Raw genomic sequence first — 23,765 nt, 5'->3', positions numbered from 1 at the left:
GTATGGCCTACATTCTTTCTTCCTGGATTTACAGTTAGCCATAACTGATCAGATCAGGGAAGAGAACAGACTTTGCAGCTCCTGAGAGCAGAGCTGAGGGAAAGCAGAGCGACAGCAACTTCTGTAAGGTCCCCATGAGGTCCCCATGAGGGAAGGGAGGACCTGCTTTAGATGCACCCTGAGAGGGAAGCATTCCCCGCCCATATGGACAGTTTGTTTGCGCTAATTCCCCTCCTTTTGTTTATGGACTACCACAGCGGGAGAGAGACTTGGAACTGACCTGGCTGAGGGTCAAACACATAGTGTTTGCTTGCACCCAGCTTACCAAGCGATCCAGATTGCTCTGAATCAATGATCTGTCCTCTTTGTTATTTACCACTCCCAATTTTTGTGTCATCTGCAATCTTTATCATTGCTGATTTTATATTTCTTCCAGGTCATTGATAAAAATGTTAAATATCATAGGGACCCCGCTAGAAACACACCACTCAGTGATGATTCCCTGTTTGCAATTACATTGTGAGACCTAACAGTTAAGACAGCTTTCAATCTATTCAATTGTGCTATGTTAATTTTTTAAAATTAGTTTTAACATTTAAACTAAATCTAGTTTTTTAAATCAAAATTTTGGGTGGTATCAAATCAAATGCCCTACAGAAGTCTAAGTATATTACATCAGACAATTCCCTTTATCAACCAAACTTGTAATCTCATAAAAAATATATAACAGGTTAGTTTGACAGGATCTATTTTCCGTTAATCCATGTTGATTTGCATTAATTATGTTATTCTCCTTTAATTCTTTATTATTTGAGTCCACTCTATTATCTTGCCAAGAATGATGTCAGACTGGCTGTCCTATAATTACCCAGGTCATCTCATTTATCCTTTTTAAATACTCGCAAAATATTAGCTCTCTTCCAGTCTTCTGGAACTTCCTTGGTGTTCCACAACTTATTGAAAATCAACATTCATGGTCCAGTGACCTCCTCAGCCATCTCTTTTAAAACTCTTGGATGCAAGTTTTCTAGACCTGCTGATTTAAAAATATCTGACTTTAGTAATTGCCATTTAACATCCTCTTTAGATACTGGTGGAATGGACAGTGTTATCATCAGCATATATATGACATCATCTGTTTTTTCTCCAATACAGAACAGAAAAATTTATTGAACACTTTTACCTTTTTTTCATTTTTATTGATAATTCTATTATTTCCATCTAGTAATGAACCAATACCTTTGAGTAAGAACTGAATAAAAATTGAATAAAACTTCAGGATTTGGGTAATTTTATAGGACATCTCAAAGGACTTCATTTATAGTAACTAACTTAGGGATTCAATTGTAAGGAAAAATAGTTAGTACATATTTTTTCCTTTTCCTTGTACACATGTCCAGTTGCAAGCCCTACATGATTTTCATATGCCTTTCTAATACTACCCATCTTTGGAGCTGTACGACAAATCAATATGGTTTACTAGATTAGTCTATAAATATTAAACAATTGAAATGAAGATAAATGATAAGATGACAATCAGTAAAGACAAGTGCAAAGTAGGGAAGGAAAAATCAAATGCACAACTTTAAAATGGGGAATGACTGGCTAGGCAGTAGTACTGTGAAAAAGGATCGAGTGGGGGGTATTGTGGAGTACAAATTGAATACGAGTCAACAACATAGTGCGTCTGAAAAAAAAAACAAATGCCATTCTGAGGCGTATTATCAGGCGTCATATGTAAAATACAGAGTAATTGTTGGGCTCTACTCAGCACAGCTGGAGTACTGTATCCAATTTTGGGCACCATAGTTTAAGCAAGATATGAACAAACTGGAGTGAGTCCAGAAGGGAGCAACAAAAATGATAAGAGATTTGGAAAACATGGCCTATGAGGAGAGGCTGAAAGCACTGGGCATGTGTAGCCTTGAGAAGAAGGTGGAAGGAGGATATAAGAGCCTTCAAATATATAAAAGATTTTCATAAAGAGGATCGTGATCAATTGTTCTCCATGTCCACTGAGGATAGGGAGAAGTAACCAGCTTAGTTTGCAGCAAGGGAGATTCAAGTTAGATATTAGAAAAAACTTTCAGACTGTAAGGTATAGTTAAGCACTGGAGTAGGCTTCCAATGGAGGCTGTAGATTCCCCATCATTGAAGGTTTTTAAGAACAGGTTAGACAAAAGTCAGGGGTGGTCTAAGTATACTTAATACTGACTCAGCATGGGGGGATGGACTGGATCAATGTTTCTCAACCTTTTTCATACCAGGCACTGGCTTGCTGCTTTAAACTGTGGCAGGGAGATTTCAGGGACTGGTGCCAGTCCATGGACTAGTCGCTGAGAAACATTGGTCTAGATGACCTCTTGAACTTCCTTCCAGTCCTATATTTCTGTGGTTCTGTGGAAATTAGAAATAGTCTAAATTTTCAAAAGTGACTAGTGATTTTGGGTGTCTAACCTGAGATACTTTAAAGGGGCCTGATTTTCAGAAAGTGCTAAAGCCTCAATATCTAAAAATCATTCTACTTTAAGGTGGCTCAGGTTGGGAATCCAAAACTTTTGGCACCAAAACAATCATCAGTCACTTTTTTGAAATGTTGGCAACAGTTGAAATGTTGGTATGTATACACACATGCACACTGGGAGAAGAGGGATGAAATGCTCTTGTTCATACCTACAAAGAAAAACAACTTTGAACATAATTAATTTAAGAATTTTAAATGCTAGGTGGTGTGATCAGGGCAAAATTAAGCTTGATATTATAATACTGGATGATTTCCCAAAGGGTAATACAGTGACAATGAAGTTGAAGAGAGAATATTTAAAAGCTGTGAAAATAATTAGGTCACCAAGCTTTTTATGTCTGAGTACTATTCCCATAAACTATCCAAAAAAAAATATTTCACAATTTGTATGATTCTCTCTCTCTCTTGTGTATTATGTAGGAACTACGAAGGCAGATAAGCAGAAAACATGAGTCTGAAACTTGGCAAATATGATTTTGTTATCTTCTAGATTCTATTTTCAAACATACATTCTGTTGTATTTTCCCCATACACTGAGTGTACAGAGCAAAACACTGTAAAGAAAGGGTTAGAGATATGCTAATTGCTTCCATATAAAGCAGAGCATGACTAAGAGCTGAAAGGATATTGAACTAAAAGCCTGCAAATCTCTGGTAGTTTCCTGTCAGACAGGGAAATGCTTGCTCATAAACATAGATGGCTTTGTGAATTTATATGGGCAGAGAGCCATATTTTCAAAATGCCCCCCCTCCCCACCCCACACACACAGCAAGCAGGAGGCTCAGGGAGCAGCTCCAAGGCAGAGGCAGGAGCAGCACATGGCAGTGGGGGGAGGGACAGCTGAATTGCCAGCAATTGATAGCCTGCTGGGCGGCTGCTGCACAGGGAACTTAGGGGAATGGGGAGCTGATGGGGGGGGGGCGGGAGCTGCCGGCCCACCCTGGTTCCAAGCCCCCATCAGTTAGCGCCAACGGGCTGCTCTTCCTGCAAGCAGGGGACAAAGCAGGCGGCTGCCAAAGGACGTTATAAGGGAGCATTGCACAACTTTAAACGAGCATGTTCCCTAATTGATCATCAATGTAACAACGAAACAATGTTAATCGAGACGACTTTAAGTGAGGAGTTACTGTATTACTGTTCCTCTGTAGTGATTTGAGACTGGAACTGGAATCTATCAGTGATACTGCAAATAAACACTTTATTGCACAACATGTACAACTAATTCTCACTCTGTTTCTGAGCAATAACAAAAAGAACCAGTTCCAGGGTGAGTTGAGAGCTAGTAAGTAGTCTACTAAAGATGATACAGATAGGTTCCATCTGTTTTAAAGAAAATTAAAGGCTAGGAAACATTAAAAATTATTTCTCCACTAATTTTCAGCTTCTAATCATGTTAAATTCCCACGGAGTATTGAACAGACACAAGGGCGATATTGCTTACAAAACAAAACAAAACAAAACAAAACAAAACAAACCTCACAGGGACAGCAACCTAAACATCCAAACAGGTACCGAAGCATCTGTCAACAAATGTTTGCATCTGTGTCCCTTTAACACACAGGGAAACTTTCTTACAGCTATCAGAGTAGCAGCCGTGTTAGTCTGTATTCGCAAAAAGAAAAGGAGTACTTGTGGCACCTTAGAGACTAACAAATTTATTAGAGCATATGAACTTCCTGTTTTGGGAACCAAATACACCCTTGGAAGGAGATCAGAGGTTTTTGCATTAGAACGCCATTCTAGACACCATGGGAGAACATCAGTACAGTCATGCCATACAAAGATTAAGCTGATAAAACACCCCACAAAACTAAGAGTTAAGCAGTTTCTATTAGCAATTCTGCCACAGGACTAGCAGGTCCCGTGCCTTAGTTGCTACATCTGAAAAACAGACATTATAATATTTACCTAAATTACAGGGTGTTGTACAGCTTAATTCATTAATGTTTGCAAAGCACCTTCAAAGACCCTAGGCTACAAGATAATAAAGAAATGCAGAATGTTATTTTTTATTATTATAAATGAAGAGAGAGAGGTTGAATCAATTTCAAACGTTTTCCTCTGTCTGCCCAGCTCTCTCTGTCTGCCCTCCTTTCCTCTTGCCCAGATAGCCCATTTTAGAAGCCTTGTCTTCTCCCACACGTAGTGATGGTTTAAAGAATTATCAATAGTGTAGGATTTTTCCTGAATTCTCTGTGTTCAAACATCATGGAATAAATTAGGAGTACTCTTTAACCACAATATGTGTTGCCTAGTGGGTCGTCTTTAGCACCTCACTGAAGCACTTAAGGTGGGAGAGTGCAATAAAGAAAGTGTACCCTTTTCATAAATTGGTTCTGAACACCACCAGACTTTCATCAATTTAACATGAAAAGCTAATTTGTATATCACCCAAGAGTAACTGCTGCCTAAAGAGCACACACTAATCTGGTGCAATGCAGCTTTCGATGTCCCATGGACAGAAAGTAACCGGTAAAATGCAAACTCAGAATTTCAATTGTTTTCTGTTCTTCTGATGCATAATTTTGATCATAACAACTGTCAGCCAAAAACTGTGTTTTAACTTTTTCCTATTCAACTTGCAGGTGTGAGTCTGTCTGTGTGTTTTTTCCAGACAAATAATAATGCCATTGTGTCTACCTGATGTCAAACATTCAAATCAGTGAGTCTCCTGAGCATTTGGGCATGAAAACTGAGTAGTTAGATGTACAATTGCCAAATGTGCAACAGAAATGGGATGGGCAAAAACTGTGTATAAGCAGTATCAGAAGCAGCATTTGAATATTTGGCCTTATTGAAGCAACTTAGCTGTTATCAGACTGGCTTCTTCAGCATCATCATGTGCATTACTTTACTAGAGAGAATAATTCAAATAGAGACTGAACTGTCATAGCTGCTGCATCTTTGGTGGTGAATTATGGATGATCAGATTTTCTGGGCAGGGAACGATCTGCCAAACCTTGACTAACGTAGGGTTGCCACCTTTCTAATGGCTGGTAACTGGACCCCCAGACCACACACCTGCTCTGCCTCTTTCCCAGGCCCCGCCCCCTTCTCTGCCTCTTCCTTTCCAGATCACAAAAGACATACGTCAGGGCTTGTCAAGTGGCACATGGACACACAAGCTGAAAACAGGACGGGTGGCAACCCCCTAGACTAACCCTAACTGTCGGGTTTAGATTTTCAACATGAAAAAAAGATGCATAAAAGGTTTCAGACGGAGACAATCAATGTGACTGTGCATGTGTTGGGTAAATAGAATGAGTCAGGAAATGACCATTAACCTGAAACTGCTTTCTCAGATGCTAATAATCCATGCAAGATACTGTGTTTCACTCCCCGCACATTGTATTTTTATCATTGCATATTATGAGAAACACTAATGTGGCAAAGAACCCAACTTATTCCTGTGCAGTTTTTTAATAAAGTTTTTTGGTCGTGATCTGAATTTAGATAATATGTATCAATTAGCATATACAGCTAGTCATCTGATCAGCCAATGACCTCTTACCTGTTCTATCCTCCTCAGCAATTCCTTCTTTTGTCGCTCCCACTCTCGCCGGTCTCTGTCCAATCTATCCTGAAGCTCCATCTTTTCCCTGTTCCAATTCTTCTCACTGTGCTGGAGTTGCCATCGTAGGTCCATCACCAAGCTGTGACTGTCAGCCAGCAATTTCTTGTGCTCCTCTCTCTCCCTCTTAAAAGCTCCCTTTGAATCAGTGGCCAACACAGTTTCCCCCTGGGCTTTTTCATTCTTCTCTTCCAACTGCCAGTAAAATGAGAAGCTGTTAGTTATTCTAATTTCCCAGGTAAAGCTTGTGCTAGACAAAGAAAGCCATTTTAAAGTGATACTGTTAATGTTTTCACACCCTAATTATCACTAATCTTAAAATGCAGTTTTGCTCAGGAAAGGTAATGAAAATAATGGCACTCTGAGGACTCCTTGTTTTTTATGTTAACAGTTTCCAGATCCAGTCTGTTCAGTTTACCAAAAAAAGGTAATTTTCCTAAATGCCAGTTCTGCAAACCCATCATGGGATTGGAGAGTCACACTGGCTCTTTCTTGCTTGTGCATATCACTGGCAATAAAGATAATACAGGGCCTAATTCTGACTTCATCACAATATCTGTGTAAGCACAATGGGCCGGTCCTCAGCAATGCTTGGGCTGCTTTGCATGGCTCCATCAGTGCAAAGCAGCCCTAAAGCCAGTGGATTTGTTCCCTGGGAGTCCATCTGTACAGAGTAATCTTCAGGTAACACACAGAGGCTCTTATTCCACCCTTACTCATGGCTCCTGGTGAAGGGGAAAGCATCAGGACAAATGGCTGTAGCTGGGGCATCCCCAGGCCTCAGTAATCTCTGGCATTTGGAGTGGTCCCTTGAGCAGCCTTTAAACTAGGACTGGGGTCTTATTTTCATTCTGCCCCAGGATCAATGGGAACATAAATGTTACCTAACACTTCCTCCCCCTGCTTTCCTTCAGTTTGTGCTGAAGACAGCTTAGCTGGAACAGAGGATCTGGCCCACTGCGTTCTGTTGGGTTTGTATAAATGTAAGGAAGGGAAGAATTTGGCCCTGAAACTGGAACCTCATTAACAACTCTGTCAATGATGTGTGAACCAGAATCAATCCAGCCACTTCTCCCTTGGATCTGCAGGCAAACCAGAGTAAAAAGTAGTAGTCATTTTTGTCTCTAAAGCAAGAAGCAGTTACTCTGAATACACACAGGAGGCCTATCTGTTGGGAAAAGTGCACCTTCTGCGAAAGAAGATGACAACGCTTTAAAACGCTTATTCCTGGGAAATATGTCCAGTTCGAAATACCTCTCTGAGCAACAAGAAATTCATGCTGAATCTCAGGGCAAGTTGTCCAACAGTGATGCCTAAAGACTATGAAACAGTTTCCCAAAGGGAATGGTGAAAACCCCATCCCTTGAGTAACTTAAAACTGTACTACTGTGAGCTCTAGGGAACAATCCTGCACTGGGTACTGGGAGTGACAAATAAACTTAATAGGTCTCTTCTACCTCTCACTTCTATGATCCTCTTATTTAAAAAACAGACACACTGTTACCTATCAAATTATAAAAACAAATAGCTAATCTTAGCAATGTCCACAATAAACAATGTGTCCCAATGCCTAGACTGTCTCTGCAACAGTTAGCTAACAAGTACTGTAATATTTCTAGCCCTGTGCTGACAACATCTGATGATACTGTGCCCAGACAATGGGTCTTTTCTTACACCCATTTACACTTGTGAAAGCCTACTGAAGTGAGGTCTGACTACAAAGGGATCGCACTGGCAGCATTTGGCTCAATAAGCTGAAGTTGTTGATGAACAACCAGAAACACAGGTGCCAGGTTTAGCTCTCTTCAACACAGGAGAAAAAGTAATATGAAAAAATTAAAACAGAAAGAGTAGAAATGTCAAACTTCTAAGAGAGGATTCCTAAAAACAGAGAGTAAAACAATAAGGCTGGAATTTCAAAAGCCCTCACCATTTGTCTAACTCTGTTCTCATTGGTCAATGATAAAACTTCCATTGACTTCAATGGGACCAGAGTTAGACAGAGTTAGGGTACGTTTACACCGGAGCTGAAAGGCGTAATTCTCAGTTTAAAGAGACATACCTGTGCTTTCTCTGATTGAGGTATTATGCTAAATATAGACTCATAGCGGTGGCAGTGCAAGTGGTGGAATGGACTAGCCGCCCCGAGTATGATCCCATCTGAGACCACAGGTACATGTCTATTTTTAGCATGCTAGCTAAATTGGAGATAGTGCAGCTATGTCTCCTCGAGCTGGAAATTTCACCTGCTAGCTCCTGCATAGACATACCCTGAAAGTTAGGATGATCTAGCTGGTAGATAGGGTGCTGAAATTGGACTCAGGAGATCTGGGATGAATATGCAACTCTGCCATAGAATTCCTAGGTGACCGTAGGCAAGTCAACATCATATACCTGGTGCCTCAATTTCCTGTCTGTAAAATGAGGATAACATCTACCTAACACAGAAGCGTTGGAAGGATAAAATCCATTAATGATTTTGAACTGCTCAGATACCACTGCAACAAGTAACTAAATAGGAAATATGGGGAGTAGCACTTTTTAAAATACCACCCTAAATAAATAAGAACTACAGAAAACTTCTAAAGGCAAAAACGTGCTATGCATTAATTTCATTTTAGCACAAGCATGTCAGCCTCAAAAGCTTCTGATTCTTTCACATCATCAAGATAACAGAGCAACATGTCCATTAGAAATACAGCATCTACATAGAGTAGATTAAATCCAGCTCACCCTCTCCCTATAATCGTTCTGACGGCAATGATGTTCCATTCATCTTTACACCTGAAATGAACATTTACAAGCATGTTCTTGTGCCCCTCAGCCGACTGTTTTTATTTCTCTCTCTCTCTCCAAGTTTTTGTCTTCCTTGAATAAGCTCCTCACTCACCCCGATATCTAGTGATGGCTAAAGGTGAGCTGCAAACATAGTACTCAACCATGCATATTAGGCATTGTCCAGTCTTGGGTGGTGCAGAGCTATGCTGCTCCTGGGGGAGTATTAGATGGCATTATATCTTAGACAGGCATCACTGGCCATATTTTCCAGTGCAGTTTAGCCACTCAGGTGGACATAAAGCTTCAAGAGTAGCTCTCTTCCTCCCCCCAGCCATATCCTGGTGCACGCCCGGAAAGGCTTTCCAAAATTTAGCTCAAAATGTACTCACTTCATTTACTGAGAAAGATGTAGCAAATGCTGCCAATTTCCAAGCTCATAATGTAAATAACAAAGAAAAAGCTTCTTTTTTTTTGTTACAGCTCTCAAATGGGTGTCCAAATGGCTCCAGTTCCACTTGATGCTGCAGCAGACATCAGATTGAAGAGTCACAGCTACCACTGCAGCCAGCCCACCGAGGGTCAGCAAAGTCATTTTAGTGCTGGATATGACATTGTGTATAATGGGATTTTTCCGGGTTCAGGGGTGGAGTGGGGCTGGGGTGGAGGAATGTTTTTACTATTGTTTGATCTCTCTTGGAAGACTATGGGCTAGCTGTTAGCTCCTGCTGGGTTTACTTGGTAGCTGTCACACCACAGAATTATGCATGTTAGGGTTTTACTGCAAAGCCAGCGTCAGCCAACACAGCCAGGGAACCTAAATAGTCAGGTGAAGTAACTTTCATGTGGTTTCCTTACCTCTTAGTCTAATAAGGGGTCATTTAGGACACAATATTTACAGGTCCCCTTCAAGAGACATTAACACATCTTCAGATTTCCCATCCTACAACAGAAGCCCTAGGTGATGGCTGCTAGAGTGCAATCTCAATCCTACAACTTCGTTAGAACGTAGGGGGAATAATGTCACAACATGCAATAGCTGTAGCTAGCGTGTTATGTTGTGGAGACTTACCAGAAACCAGGATTAATTCTCAAGATGTCCTGCAGCACTGAAACATCAAATGCAGGCTAAAAAGCAAGCCCCCTGTTTTTGCAATCTTCTTGTAATGTGTGGAGTTTGCATCATCATCCTTTGTAAGTAAATTTATTCTTATGTTTAGGAAATTACAGGACAAAAAGCAAACCTTGGCAAGAAGCATTATCTTTCTCATTCTCCCTGTAACACTTGTTGCCCAAATATCTTAGAGCAAAATCTTCGCCTTGGATGAACAAAAGAAAGCATGGTGGATTGGCCTGGTGCTGAACAAATGGTAGGTCCCTAAGCCATCTTGCCTGTGAAAAGTAGGATAGCTCAGCGGGAGAGAGGGACGTGCACTAAAAAGGGAGTGTCATGCAACTCCTCTACAGTCTACAATAGACCTCAGATTATGAGCAGGGAAGCTGGTGACCAGATAACACCTCCAAAGCTACCAGACCACAATTCCTTGGCTGTGGAGCACCAAAAGAGCACATTAGACAGGTCGTCTTCCCCACATTCCAGAAATGAACCTGAAGGAGGAAGAGTCATCCTGCAGCTTCTCTGCCCGAAGTGCACCTGTGCAACACAAAGCAGGGTTTGGCTGTTACACTGATATCTCCGATACTCCAAGCTCTTCTAAATGCCCAGAAAAGCAAGATTTTTGGTTGGTCCATCTTAAGGCCCATCATTCTCTTTCATTATCTTAAAATCAAAGCCCAAGGTCCTTCCTGAAAAGTAAGACACACTCACAATCCTGCAGGTCAAGGCTTTAATTTTTAATGATATGCACTCTATTAAATCTTCCTGTTGTACTCAAAAGCAGCAGGTATATTATCATGGCTGGCATGTAGTGCTTTTCTACCAGGAGAGTTTTCTTCCCTGACCCCTACACAGGGTTCCCCAACCATCAAAACTTCAAACTTGCTTCAGTAACCATAAATTAACAGGTGACCATCTCAAGGGAAATACTCTTTCTAATCTGATTTACTGCTTCACAGGTAAACTACAGTACTCAGGAGAGCAAGAGAAACCAGGAAGGCACTGATTCTTTTATTCATTGTTGGGTGTCTTTATTGTTCTCGCACCCAGTGGTTAAAGAAGATTGTCACAGGAGGGAGAGATCTCACTACATCTGCCCAGGAGGAGAGGGAGCACTTCCTAGGGTATGTCTATGCTGGATCTATAATTCTCAGCTTGGGTAAACATACCTGCACTAGCTCTGATGGAGCTAGTGAGCTAAAATTAACAGTGGCTGCACAGGCAGTGGGATGAGCTAGCTGTCCTGAGTCTATACCTAGGGTTTCAGTCAGGATTGTACATGGGGCAGGTGGGCTAGCATGTCCTGCAACTCATGGTACTGCAGCTATACTGTTATTTTTAGGGTGCTAGCTTCATCAGAACTAGCACAGGTTTATCTGCCTGAAATGGGAATTACACCTCTAGCTCCAGTGTAGAAGTATCCTTAGTGTGAACCCTAGCCAGGAAGAGAAGGGGAAGCTCTTCCTCTGCTTTTAGCAGAGGAGGAGGGAGCTGCACTCCTCATTCCCCCTTATGGTAACCCCTACTCTTTTTAACAGGTAAGATGGTGCCTCCCATCACCGTGACATGGTAGGCTGCACCATGATTGACGTGACTGACCTGGTTGATTGATTAAAGTTTTTATTATTCCACGTTTTCACAGAATATGAAATGATATTACTGCAACTACTCAAAGCTGATATTTGGCATAAGTCATTCACCAGTTCCTCTCCCACTGATTTTGAGACTGAACCTACAGAGAACGTTCTGGTTTTTGAACTGCTAGTGTTATGTTTTGTTATTTCTCTCTTCCTTGTGGTTGTGAGTACATGTGTTATATCACAGTGGGATGATTGTTGGGACTATCATAATTGACATTCTGATGATTTATGTGGTATCTTTATTGATATCTCATTAGTGGGCTTGTCTTTATTATGATGTGCAGATATCACTCAGATATTGGTAAGAGATGATCTCCATGTGTTACGTGCTGATCTGTTTTATTCTTTGCATTGATTTTGGGAAGTGCGGGGGAGGGGGGGAAGAGAACCATTCACCACCCAACAACTGCCATGTGACAGGAAATATTACCGGTAGGATCACACAACGATAAAGATAGCAAGAGGGATCTTACTGAGCCTGATAATACCACTAGTTTGGAGGGTGCTAAAGACTGAAATCTATTTTTTCCTGTGTCAGTATGTAGTGAGCAACACTCCTCCACCCACTTATGCCAATCATGGTGCTGACTACTTTTCTATCTGAATGACAAATGTACACATCCACAAAAACACGAACACACACAAACTCCATGCTAACAACTGCAGATGGCCTCTTTTCTTATGTTTTGTTCTTTATTCCCATTTAAAGGTTAATTTAAGAAAAATTGCCATCAAGGGTGGTTTTTAAAAAAAAACCAATCAATTATCAGAACATTTGTGTACACTTATAAGCATTTGATCAGAAAACTGATTTCAATTCCTCTACATATAAATAAAAGCTACTCCTGTACTCTGAGAGAAAAGCCTCTAGCACACAAACTGGGAAAGGAGTATTCAGGTCTGAATGCTGTGAGTCAGACTGAGTCTCTTGACAGTGCTCTGATGTACAGTAAATCCTCTAAAATGTGTCACCTGTGTAATGAATATTTTTATTATATCTGCTTTCCACAGACGATTTAAAGCTACACAACTTTTTACAGATAATACAAAGCTACAAATCTTTCTTACAGGACCTAAACGCTCAGTTTTGCCCCTTCAATGCCATACACGAATACTTTAGTCCATCAGATTTAGAAATGAATCCTAGTGGTTTTCTGCTGGTTTGTTTTTATACCACCACAGAAAACAGAGCATCTCCTGTGATCAGCAATACATAGCACTGCAGCACCAGGCATATGAATTAATATATATGATTCTAATAATAGCCTACAACAACAGGCAGATAAAGCCTCCCTTTCAACTGGACACAACACAGCATCATCCAGTGACTCTGACTTGCTGGTTTAAACATTAACCTACTGATCTGATCATTTAATATTATTATTAATGGGCTGTTTTCTTTTCAGAAAGCATCTAGTGCAGCAGTTATTGATTTACCATTCTGAGGCACCGACCTAGCATCATGGCCTAGTTACTTGAGTGAATGAGGAATTATTAGAGAAACACCAGAATATCAAGAAACGTTTTCTTATCCATACACCGATCAGATACAGACACCCACACATTTCATCCCCTTTGCTGAGCAATTACCAACCCACTCTTATAATAAAATAAAGGGCCAGATTCCTCTACCCTTGATCACACTGAATAGTAGCTTACTTAATAGTCACCCTGATGTAACTGAAGTCAATGGGGCTACTCATGGAGTAAGGCACTACTCAGGTGAGGTAGGCTGCAGGAACCTGGCCTAAAATAAATATGATCCCTTATGTGACTCTCATGGATTTCTTATTCTAGTAAGTGATTAAAACCATTTCTCGTCAATTACTTTCACTTAGCTCCAAACCAGCTTGGGAATCAGGCCTTTAAATGAAAAAAGTCACGTCTTTTGGCACAGAGCTTGGGTACGGTACCTGCTCCAGACGACACTTCAACTCAGTCCATTCCACCTCCCAAGCTGCCTTGTCCGTGGCATACTGCTGCTGGAGCCCATGTCGCTCTCGTTCATCATCCCGGAGCTCAGAACGGAAGTCGTCTAATAAGGTTTTCAGAGCATTTAAGAGCCGCCGGTTTTCACTTGCCTGCAGGAACAAAAAAGACCAAAATCATTATTAATTCTCCCTCTTCTTCAGAGGGAAAATGCTCACATTCTTGTCAACTGCATGAAGGAGAAAAGGATCTGACACATAGGGTAAGAAGTGACATAAGCATCTTACAAAAAAAAAACAAAAGAGGAATGTTTGTACATAGTGACGATGCAGTGTCAGTGTTCAAAGGATCTGATCCTCCAAGGTGCTCAGCATGTTTCGTGGGATTTGAGGCCACGCACAGCTTCTTGAAGGAGGTACTCGGCACCTCTCAGGATAGAGGCCACAAATTATAACTTCTGTGGCTCTTAAGTTTCTAATTTTAAGCCAAGAAATCATTTCTGATCTTACATGTGCAAATGTGTATCTCATACAGTCTTATGCTGAGCACCAAAACTCAGGTATGTGTAAATTACAGAAGATGATAAAGGATCCATTTCTGATGCTTTGGCATTACAGACAGTGTTTGAAAGTCTCCATTTTGAGCAGAGCAGCATTGTTTAGATGTAGAGTGATTAATTATTCTGCTCTTCAGAGGCACCCTCAACCCTGTGCACTTCTGTATACGATGGCATTGAGTATGGGTTTCAGAGTAGCAGCCGTGAAGTGAGCTGTAGCTCACGAAAGCTTATGCTCAAATAAATTTGTTAGTCTCTAAGGTGCCACAAGTACTCCTTTTCTTATTGAGTATGGGTGCAGTCTGTTTTGGAAGCAAGTATGCTATGGGGTCTACTTTTCCTCTTTCCGCATATGATCAGAGAGCAAATCCCTGTCCAAACAGTGGGAATATTTTTGCTGCATTTAAAATGTTCTATGACAGATACAGTGTTAGGCAGAAACCAGGCAAAGTAACAGTTTAGTTCAGTTTAACCTGAGAGCGGGGCACACACGTTTTATCAACATTGATGAGCCTTTTGCTGTTTGCTTTCTGCAAATATTCCAGTGAACAGCACACACAGTGAATTTTAAGCAAAATATTGTAGAATATTTGTGAAAAGTTCATATGCAATCAGTCAATAAATCAAAAGTAATCCCTCAAAACCTGTTTCTAATAGTTGCACTCATCCAATTAAGGAACAGAAATGTATAATGTGATTTATGTGACAAATCAAATCTCCAATCAAATTTTTAAAATAAAGTCTCACAAATGAGCTATAGACCAAGAATTATGCACAGAATCTACTCAACAAATTATTTTGAACAACAATGACCTTTAAGAAAATTACAATCTGTTAGCAGACAATTTATGAACAGAAAGTGGGAAAACTCGTTGAATAAATTCATTACAAATTATTCAGCTGGCTTTCGTTAATGTGTAAGTTAACACTGCTACCTTGAGAAGACTTAAATTAGGTGATTTGATGGGCAGATGCTTGACTAATTCCTTCTGTTTTCTCTCTAACTTTGTCACTTTCCGGCTTCTACCTAGTCTTCTGATCCGGTCCCCGATGAAGTCCAAATATGGGGGTTATTTTCAGATGGGGCAATTTAAACAAGAGACAGAAGGAATTCACATTGCAAAATTCAGATCTACATTTGTAACACCCCAAAGTCTAGGTCTGATTGTATCTGAGGAACTGGTCTGTCCCTTTATAAAGATAGTGGCCATCTGAAAATTCCAGATCTGGGCTTGGATTTTAAACAACCCCCGAAGTTCAAGGTTGTTTAGCCACAGTTGTTTGGTTGGGACCCATGAAAGCCAATATAAATATTTTTTTCCATAATCATTTGCAATTATTGATCTAAAATTAAATGCTAATTGCAAAAAAGTAGCTTGGAAAACCGGAAGTGCCATACCATGTAAATCTTATTTAGCTCTCTTATGGACTGGCTAAAATCTTGCTAGTGACCCCTTGGTGCATAGACAGTACAATAGAGATTCACACCAGATTTTGCAGACTTCAGTTCTATGGTTCTGTAGCATGGGTTTACAAGAATCAGAAATTAGAGAGCTAAAAGTCCCATTGGATCAGCAAGTCCGTCCCCCACTAATGCAGGTTTACTCTCAATTTAATATTTTCTAGGACTTTGTCCAGTGTAGTTTGAAATACAGAATTTTGCATGGAAAACCAAACTGTAATAACTAATCAAACATATCAAGTAGCTTAGAAATATTATAGTTTACAGTATTCCAAACCATATTACTCCTGGGGGCATTCTGTGCCAAAAAAATAAAAATTCTGTGCACAATATTTTAAAATTATGTACATTTTATTTGTTAAAATAACACTACATAATCACACCAGTTTCAATTATTTTCGTAATTTATTTCAGAATATCTGTCAGCAAGTGTGTCTGTAACAATACAGACACATGCAAAAATTCTCCCAAGATTAGAGAGTTAAAGAAACCCCTATGACAACCCAGTTCCTGTTCCTTTGCCCCCTTCCCCCCACCCAGAGCCCAGCTGGGGGGGGCAGACACCCACAACCCCTCCCCCTCTAGAGCCCAGCCACGGTGCCCCCCCGAGCCTAGTCATGGCCCCCCAGGCCCAGATACCCCCACACCCCCTACCCCTCAGAGCCCAGACACTGCCCCCTCTTCTTCCCACAGCCCAGCCGTGGCCCCTCCAGCCCAGACACTTCCCCCTCCCCTCCCAGAGCCCAGGAATCTGGAGGGAGAAACAGCCTGATGCTTGGTCCCAGGCTTGCATGGAGTTTCCTGCATGCTGCTATTTCCTTCCCCCAGGGCATGCTGGGAATTGCAGCTGCCAGGAATCCTCTAGGTCCCTCCCCTTTCCCCCGGCAGGGTCATCTATGTGCGAGCTGGACTCTACTGGTTCCACCGGTCTCTAGTGTTGGTCAGCAGCACTGCAGCCCATTTCTGTGGGAGAAAGAAAATTCTGCATGCATGTTAATTTCTGTAAAATTCTGCATTGTGCAGTGGCGCAGAATTCCTCCAGGAGTTCCATGTGGTTCATTAGAAAATAAAATGTTATACACATGGGGAAATGACTGCAGGTGACTCATTGACATAACAGTAATCTGTTTGGACTGAAGGAAGAAATGAACTGTTGCTACATGCAATACTGTATAGCACAGGGTTTAAAAACAGACACACTCAAAGAAGCAGAATTAAGACCATTGCTACTTAGAATCATAGAATCATAGAATATCAGGGTTGGAAGGGACCCCAGAAGGTCATCTAGTCCAACCCCCTGCTCAAAGCAGGACCAAGTCCCAGTTAAATCATCCCAGCCAGGGCTTTGTCAAGCCTGACCTTAAAAACCTCTAAGGAAGGAGATTCTACCACCTCCCTAGGTAACGCATTCCAGTGTTTCACCACCCTCTTAGTGAAAAAGTTTTTCCTAATATCCAATCTAAACCTCCCCCATTGCAACTTGAGACCATTACTCCTCGTTCTGTCATCTGCTACCATTGAGAACAGTCTAGAGCCATCCTCTTTGAAACCCCCTTTCAGGTAGTTGAAAGCAGCTATCAAATCCCCCCTCATTCTTCTCTTCTGCAGACTAAACAATCCCAGCTCCCTCAGCCTCTCCTCATAAGTCATGTGCTCTAGACCCCTAATCATTTTCGTTGCCCTTCGTTGTACTCTTTCCAATTTATCCACATCCTTCCTGTAGTGTGGGGCCCAAAACTGGACACAGTACTCCAGATGAGGCCTCACCAGTGTCGAATAGAGGGGAACGATCACGTCCCTCGATCTGCTCGCTATGCCCCTACTTATACATCCCAAAATGCCATTGGCCTTCTTGGCAACAAGGGCACACTGCTGACTCATATCCAGCTTCTCGTCCACTGTCACCCCTAGGTCCTTTTCCGCAGAACTGCTGCCGAGCCATTCGGTCCCTAGTCTGTAGCGGTGCATTGGATTCTTCCATCCTAAGTGCAGGACCCTGCACTTATCCTTATTGAACCTCATTAGATTTCTTTTGGCCCAATCCTCCAATTTGTCTAGGTCCTTCTGTATCCTATCCCTCCCCTCCAGCGTATCTACCACTCCTCCCAGTTTAGTATCATCCGCAAATTTGCTGAGAGTGCAATCCACACCATCCTCCAGATCATTTATGAAGATATTGAACAAAACGGGCCCCAGGACCGACCCCTGGGGCACTCCACTTGACACCGGCTGCCAACTAGACATGGAGCCATTGATCACTACCCGTTGAGCCCGACAATCTAGCCAGCTTTCTACCCACCTTATAGTGCATTCATCCAGCCCATACTTCCTTAACTTGCTGACAAGAATGCTGTGGGAGACCGTGTCAAAAGCTTTGCTAAAGTCAAGAAACAATACATCCACTGCTTTCCCTTCATCCACAGAACCAGTAATCTCATCATAAAAGGCGATTAGATTAGTCAGGCATGACCTTCCCTTGGTGAATCCATGCTGACTGTTCCTGATCACTTTCCTCTCCTCTAAGTGCTTCAGGATTGATTCTTTGAGGACCTGCTCCATGATTTTTCCAGGGACTGAGGTGAGGCTGACCGGCCTGTAGTTCCCAGGATCCTCCTTCTTCCCTTTTTTAAAGATGGGCACTACATTAGCCTTTTTCCAGTCATCCGGGACTTCCCCCGTTCGCCACGAGTTTTCAAAGATAATGGCCAAGGGCTCTGCAATCACAGCCGCCAATTCCTTCAGCACTCTCGGATGCAATTCGTCCGGCCCCATGGACTTGTGCACGTCCAGCTTTTCTAAATAGTCCCTAACCACCTCTATCTCTACAGAGGGCTGGCCATCTCTTCCCCATTTTGTGTTGCCCAGCACAGCAGTCTGGGAGCTGACCTTGTTAGTGAAAACAGAGGCAAAAAAAGCATTGAGTACATTAGCTTTTTCCACATCCTCTGTCACTAGCTTGCCTCCCTCATTCAGTAAGGGGCCCACACTTTCCTTGGCTTTCTTCTTGTTGCCAACATACCTGAAGAAACCCTTCTTGTTACTCTTGACATCTCTTGCTAGCTGCAGCTCCAGGTGCGATTTGGCCCTCCTGATATCTTTCCTACATGCCCGAGCAATATTTTTATACTCTTCCCTGGTCATATGTCCAACCTTCCACTTCTTGTAAGCTTCTTTTTTATGTTTAAGATCCGCTAGGATTTCACCATTAAGCCAAGCTGGTCGCCTGCCATATTTACTATTCTTTCGACTCATCGGGATGGTTTGTCCCTGTAACCTCAACAGGGATTCCTTGAAATACAGCCAGCTCTCCTGGACTCCCTTCCCTTTCATGTTAGTCCCCCAGGGGATCCTGGCCATCTGTTCCCTGAGGGAGTCAAAGTCTGCTTTCCTGAAGTCCAGGGTCCGTATCCTGCTGCTTACCTTTCTTCCCTGCGTCAGGATCCTGAACTCAACCAACTCATGGTCACTGCCTCCCAGATTCCCATCCACTTTTGCTTCCCCCACTAATTCTACCCGGTTTGTGAGCAGCAGGTCAAGAAAAGCGCTCCCCCTAGTTGGCTCCCCTAGCACTTGCACCAGGAAATTGTCCCCTACGCTTTCCAAAAACTTCCTGGATTGTCTATGCACCGCTGTATTGCTCTCCCAGCAGATATCAGGAAAATTAAAGTCACCCATGAGAATCAGGGCATGCGATCTAGTAGCTTCCGTGAGTTGCCGGAAGAAAGCCTCATCCACCTCATCCCCCTGGTCCGGTGGTCTATAGCAGACTCCCACCATGACATCACTCTTGTTGCACACACTTCTAAACTTAATCCAGAGACACTCAGGTTTTTCCACAGTTTCGTACCGGAGCTCTGAACAGTCATACTGCTCCCTTACATACAGTGCTACTCCCCCACCTTTTCTGCCCTGCCTGTCCTTCCTGAACAGTTTATAACCATCCATGACTGTACTCCAGTCATGTGAGTTATCCCACCAAGTCTCTGTTATTCCAATCACGTCATAATTCCTTGACATCACCAGGACCTCCAGTTCTCCCTGCTTGTTTCCAAGGCTTACTTCATGTACTACTTACTTCATGTAGGTTAGAACATTACATACTGTCACATGCACATAACATCACCTATATATCAACATGTCAATGTGATGTTACAGTTACCACTGTGAGTTTTATTCTGCTGTCCAATGAGGGCCAGATTTTCAGAAGAGCTCAGCTCTTGTTTAGACATCAAAAATAAGTGGGTCTTTTGAAAATCTGGCCACAATATCACAATGGAAAGTATTAGGTTCTGAGCACTTGAAAATCTGGCTCCACAAGAGTCCATGAGGCACTCTTACACAAGTATTTTATTCTCTGCTGTGGCCTGACAAGGTGTTTCTCTATACATTTAACTGAAAGATTACTTACCTTACCCCAGGTGTGAAAAGGGGAAGAATTAAGAACATTAGGAAAATAAGAGCAATTTGCACTAAAACAACTTAGTACACTCTCCTGGAGTTTCTCCTCTGCACCAAATATTCCCCTCTGCGCTAAATATGCACCAAATAGTCCATAAAACTATTCAGCACAAGTTCAAATGTATCCTCTATATCACCACAGGCCAAACTTTATTAGGCTCTCTACTCCCTTGTATTACAGGACACACCAATCCTCTTGTCATAGGGTAAACACACACACTGTGAAAGCAACTAAAAGAATCTCAAATATACACATTTCATGATGAAACAATTTAACCTCTAGAGGACTTCTCCTCCCCAGCAGAAGCTCTCCCCCTTCCCTCTTATTTGTCAGAAGGAAATAAAACACCTGCCAGCTCAACGGTCCTCTTTCATCCTGGTTAAGAACTGGAAGAGCCTCCATCCCTACCTCCTCATGGCTATCTGAGTTGCCTCCCCACACTGATGGGTCGAGGATTTTGCCCTGTACAATGGAGCCAAGTTATAGAGACACCATCAACAGGAATAGAGGGGGAGACTTTCAAAGGCACAAATGGCAATTAGCACCTAACTCCAACTGAAAGCCAATGGGATATAGATGCCTAACTGCCATTTGGACTATGGGCCTAGCTGCCATTTGAGCCTTGAACAGCTCCCTTCTAGTCAATTAACACAAAGTTAAAAGTAATTTGGGGCATTACACCTGCCTCTCTGCAAGTCCCTCTGCACATTTTCCTGATTTTACAATCGTATTTTCCTACATTTTAAAAATATTTCCCCCGCATGTCAGTGTAAAGATTCACACAAACTGAGTGACCGCACAGGGAAAACAGTGAAAATAACCATTCACAAAGTGCTGTTAAACGCACTGCATAAACCAACTGGGGGAAAATATTACTTTTCTAATCTCTTTTAGTTTTAGTGATCTCAGGTGTAAACTATAACTGTAATAGGTAACAAATTTCAGACAGAAGTGTTATTTTTAAATTGATTATGTTTACTATGGGAATCATAGCTTTGAATTGCCTGATGTCTATGCGTGTAAAACTTCAACCATAAAATCATGTAAAAACGAGGTTTATTTAATAAACAAAAAGTAATTAGCTGTTCTAGAGAAGAGCCTGTGGAGCCACAATATAGGTTAGCAGAGGGCAAATGCCTATCTCTACAGGAGTGGTATGAAAGTCACTATTATGGACTAGATATAGCCATTCTGGAGTTCTAACTAGCTTGCTAGTATAAACCCAATTTTGATCACATCCCTCTAATTTCCTCAACATCCTTTCTGCTTGAAATTCCTCATCTGTGGTCTGTAGTCAGAGAGGGATTATTTTGGGATGGAGCAAATTTGAAGGGATTTAGATAAGATGTTTCTGAGACCAGGCTCTTTAAAAAAATTAGGAGAAATTTTAGAAAAATTCTTTGACTGTTGCTGGTAAAGCCACGATTACAATGGCTTTGTCTAGAAACTTCACATTTATTTTATTTAAGACTCTTTGAGGAGATCTAGGGCTCACTTGTGCATGTTTCTATCTGCTCTGGACTTGACCAGCAAAGCACTTAAAACACATACTAAATTTTAAACAGATGAGTAATTCCACTGATATCAAATAATAGCTCCTATGTCCTTCCTGCTCCTCTCATGGGCCAGTGTAGTGGATGAAGTCAGAGGAAATGGGGCATGGCTGGGCTTCCCTGCATGCTGGTGATCCCTGGTTATCATAACAGGCTGTCTCCTGGGGACTTTGGCAGCCATTGTACAGAAGAACAGAGGAGTCCCAAATGGTGCATAGCTGACCTAAGATCAAAGAAGCACAAAGGTAGCTTAAAGCAACTGTTGTGCCTGTCTGCTACAGCCAAGGATCGGTCTGTGTGAGAAGGAAATAAGGTTCACAGCAAGTTTTCACCATCAGCGATTTTATCTGCATTCTGAAAATACCTCACCCACCAAGGAAGTTCCCAGGAAAAAATAGTAAATATTAATTAAGTATAAAGACTATTTGGATGTGCAGTTATAAACCCATGATCTGACCACTCCTTCCTCTCCAGCCTGGAGAAGTTTGGGTTCAAGTGGTAGAGCAAACATTAGCTTGGCATCATCTCAATCCATTTCTCCCCCCAACTTCCCCCCCACCCAGGATTTCATTTAACATTTTAGCAGTGGTCAGGGAAGTGCCAGCAGCTTGGTCTAGCAGGGAGTCACAAACAAAAGGTCAGGAGCAGCCACAACAGAGGAGATCTCAAGAAACATGCTTCCTCTCTGTGGTCGTCGAGCCAGGCAAGAACAAAGCTGGATCTTGGTGCAAATAATTCTAGTACATTTAAATACTAATTACTATTCCTTAAGGCTTTTTTAAAAACCAAGCTTTGAAAGAAAGACAAATATTGTATAAGCCAAAAATATAACTGGGGATTTTGCTTGAACCTCCAGAGCACAATATATGAATATATTTGTTTTTACTGCACTTTACTGAGGGAGCAGAGATAAGTAAGCTCTCTTCTTTCCTCTCCCCTGTTCTCGCACCACCCAGGAGGCATTTCACCCCTTCCACTCAACCAACATGACCCCTTCCCTAAGCAACACCCACCAAACCACCCACTCACACTCCCCTTCAAGCAATATTAAAAGCCCCCCTCCACTGGGTTGCGAGCCTCACTCTACCTGCTTGCCTCCCTGCTGCATTTCTTTTCTGCTCTTGTACCATGTTCCATGTCAGTTCTTCCTTGCCTGAACTTTTGATATAACCCAGGCTGGTTCCCGGCCTGAGGGAGTAAGTCAGCATCATGGAGAGTTGGATTATGTCAGGAAGGACAGGCTGAAGTAAGAGTCAAATGGGGTGTGAAGGGAGAAGTGACAGAGAGGATTGCGCCTCTCAAAAGACTCTGTCTACCTGGTCTCCCAGGAGTAAAAACCAACCCCTCCCTCCTTTCCAGCCATCCTTTCCCCCACAAACGTTAGGAAAACGGCCAATCCCTAAGGCAGGGGTGGGCAAACTTTTTGGCCTGAGGGCCACATCAGTGTTGCAAAACTATATGGAGGGCTGGGTAGGGAAGACTGTGCCTCCTCATACAGCCTGGCCCCCATCTCCTATCCGCTTCCTCCCACTTCCTGCCCCCCTCAGAAGCCCCGACCCATCCAACCCCCCATGCTTCTTGTCCCCTGACTGCCCCCTCCTGGGACCCCTGCCACTAACCTCCCCCCAGGACCCCACCCCCATCCAACCCCCCCCGCTCCATGTCTGCCTCCACCCCTATCCACACCCCCACCCCCAGACAGGCCCCCTGGGACTCCCATGCCTATCCAACCCCCCCATCCCCTGACCCTCCTCAGAACCTCCACCCCATCCAACCTCCCCCTGCTTCCTGTCCCCTGACTGCCCCGACCCCTATTCACACCCCTGCCCCTAATCGCCCCCTGGGACCCCACCACCATCCAACCCCCCTGTCCCGACTGCCCCAATCTCTATCCTCACCCCTGCCCCCTGACAGCCTGCTCCCCCCCGGACTCCCACACCTATCCAACCTCCACCTGCTCCCTGTCCCCTGACTGCCCCCGGGATCCCCTGCCCCTTATCCAACCTCCCCCCCCCGCTCCCTGCCCTCTTACCATACCGCTCAGAGCAGCAGGAGCTCGCAGCCCTGCTGCCTGGCTGGAGCCAGCCACACCATCGTGCTGCCCGGCAGGAGCAGCGGGCCAGAGCACGGGTGGTGCAGCGCACTGAGGCTGCGGGGGAAGGGGAACAGCAGGGGAGGG

General features: G+C 42.8%; 1 protein-coding gene across 8 annotated transcripts in view; it reads right to left on the bottom strand.

The window, feature by feature from the left end:
• MTCL1 (microtubule crosslinking factor 1) overlaps window positions 1-23,765 on the bottom strand; it is a 185,327-nt gene that overhangs the window by 19,153 nt on the left and 142,409 nt on the right. For all 8 annotated transcript variants that reach the window (XM_043508090.1, XM_038392755.2, XM_038392756.2 and 5 more), the window contains 2 exons: window positions 13,541-13,708; window positions 6,036-6,290 (listed from right to left, as the gene is read on the bottom strand). In XM_043508090.1, coding sequence (XP_043364025.1) covers window positions 6,036-6,290; window positions 13,541-13,708 — 423 coding nt within the window. The remainder of the gene's footprint in view (window positions 1-6,035; window positions 6,291-13,540; window positions 13,709-23,765) is intronic.

Source organism: Dermochelys coriacea, chromosome 2, assembly GCF_009764565.3.
Source record: "Dermochelys coriacea isolate rDerCor1 chromosome 2, rDerCor1.pri.v4, whole genome shotgun sequence".
NCBI lineage: Eukaryota > Metazoa > Chordata > Testudines > Dermochelyidae > Dermochelys > Dermochelys coriacea.
The sequence above is the reverse complement of the archived record's forward strand: the minus strand, read 5'-3'. Positions and strand labels throughout refer to the sequence as shown.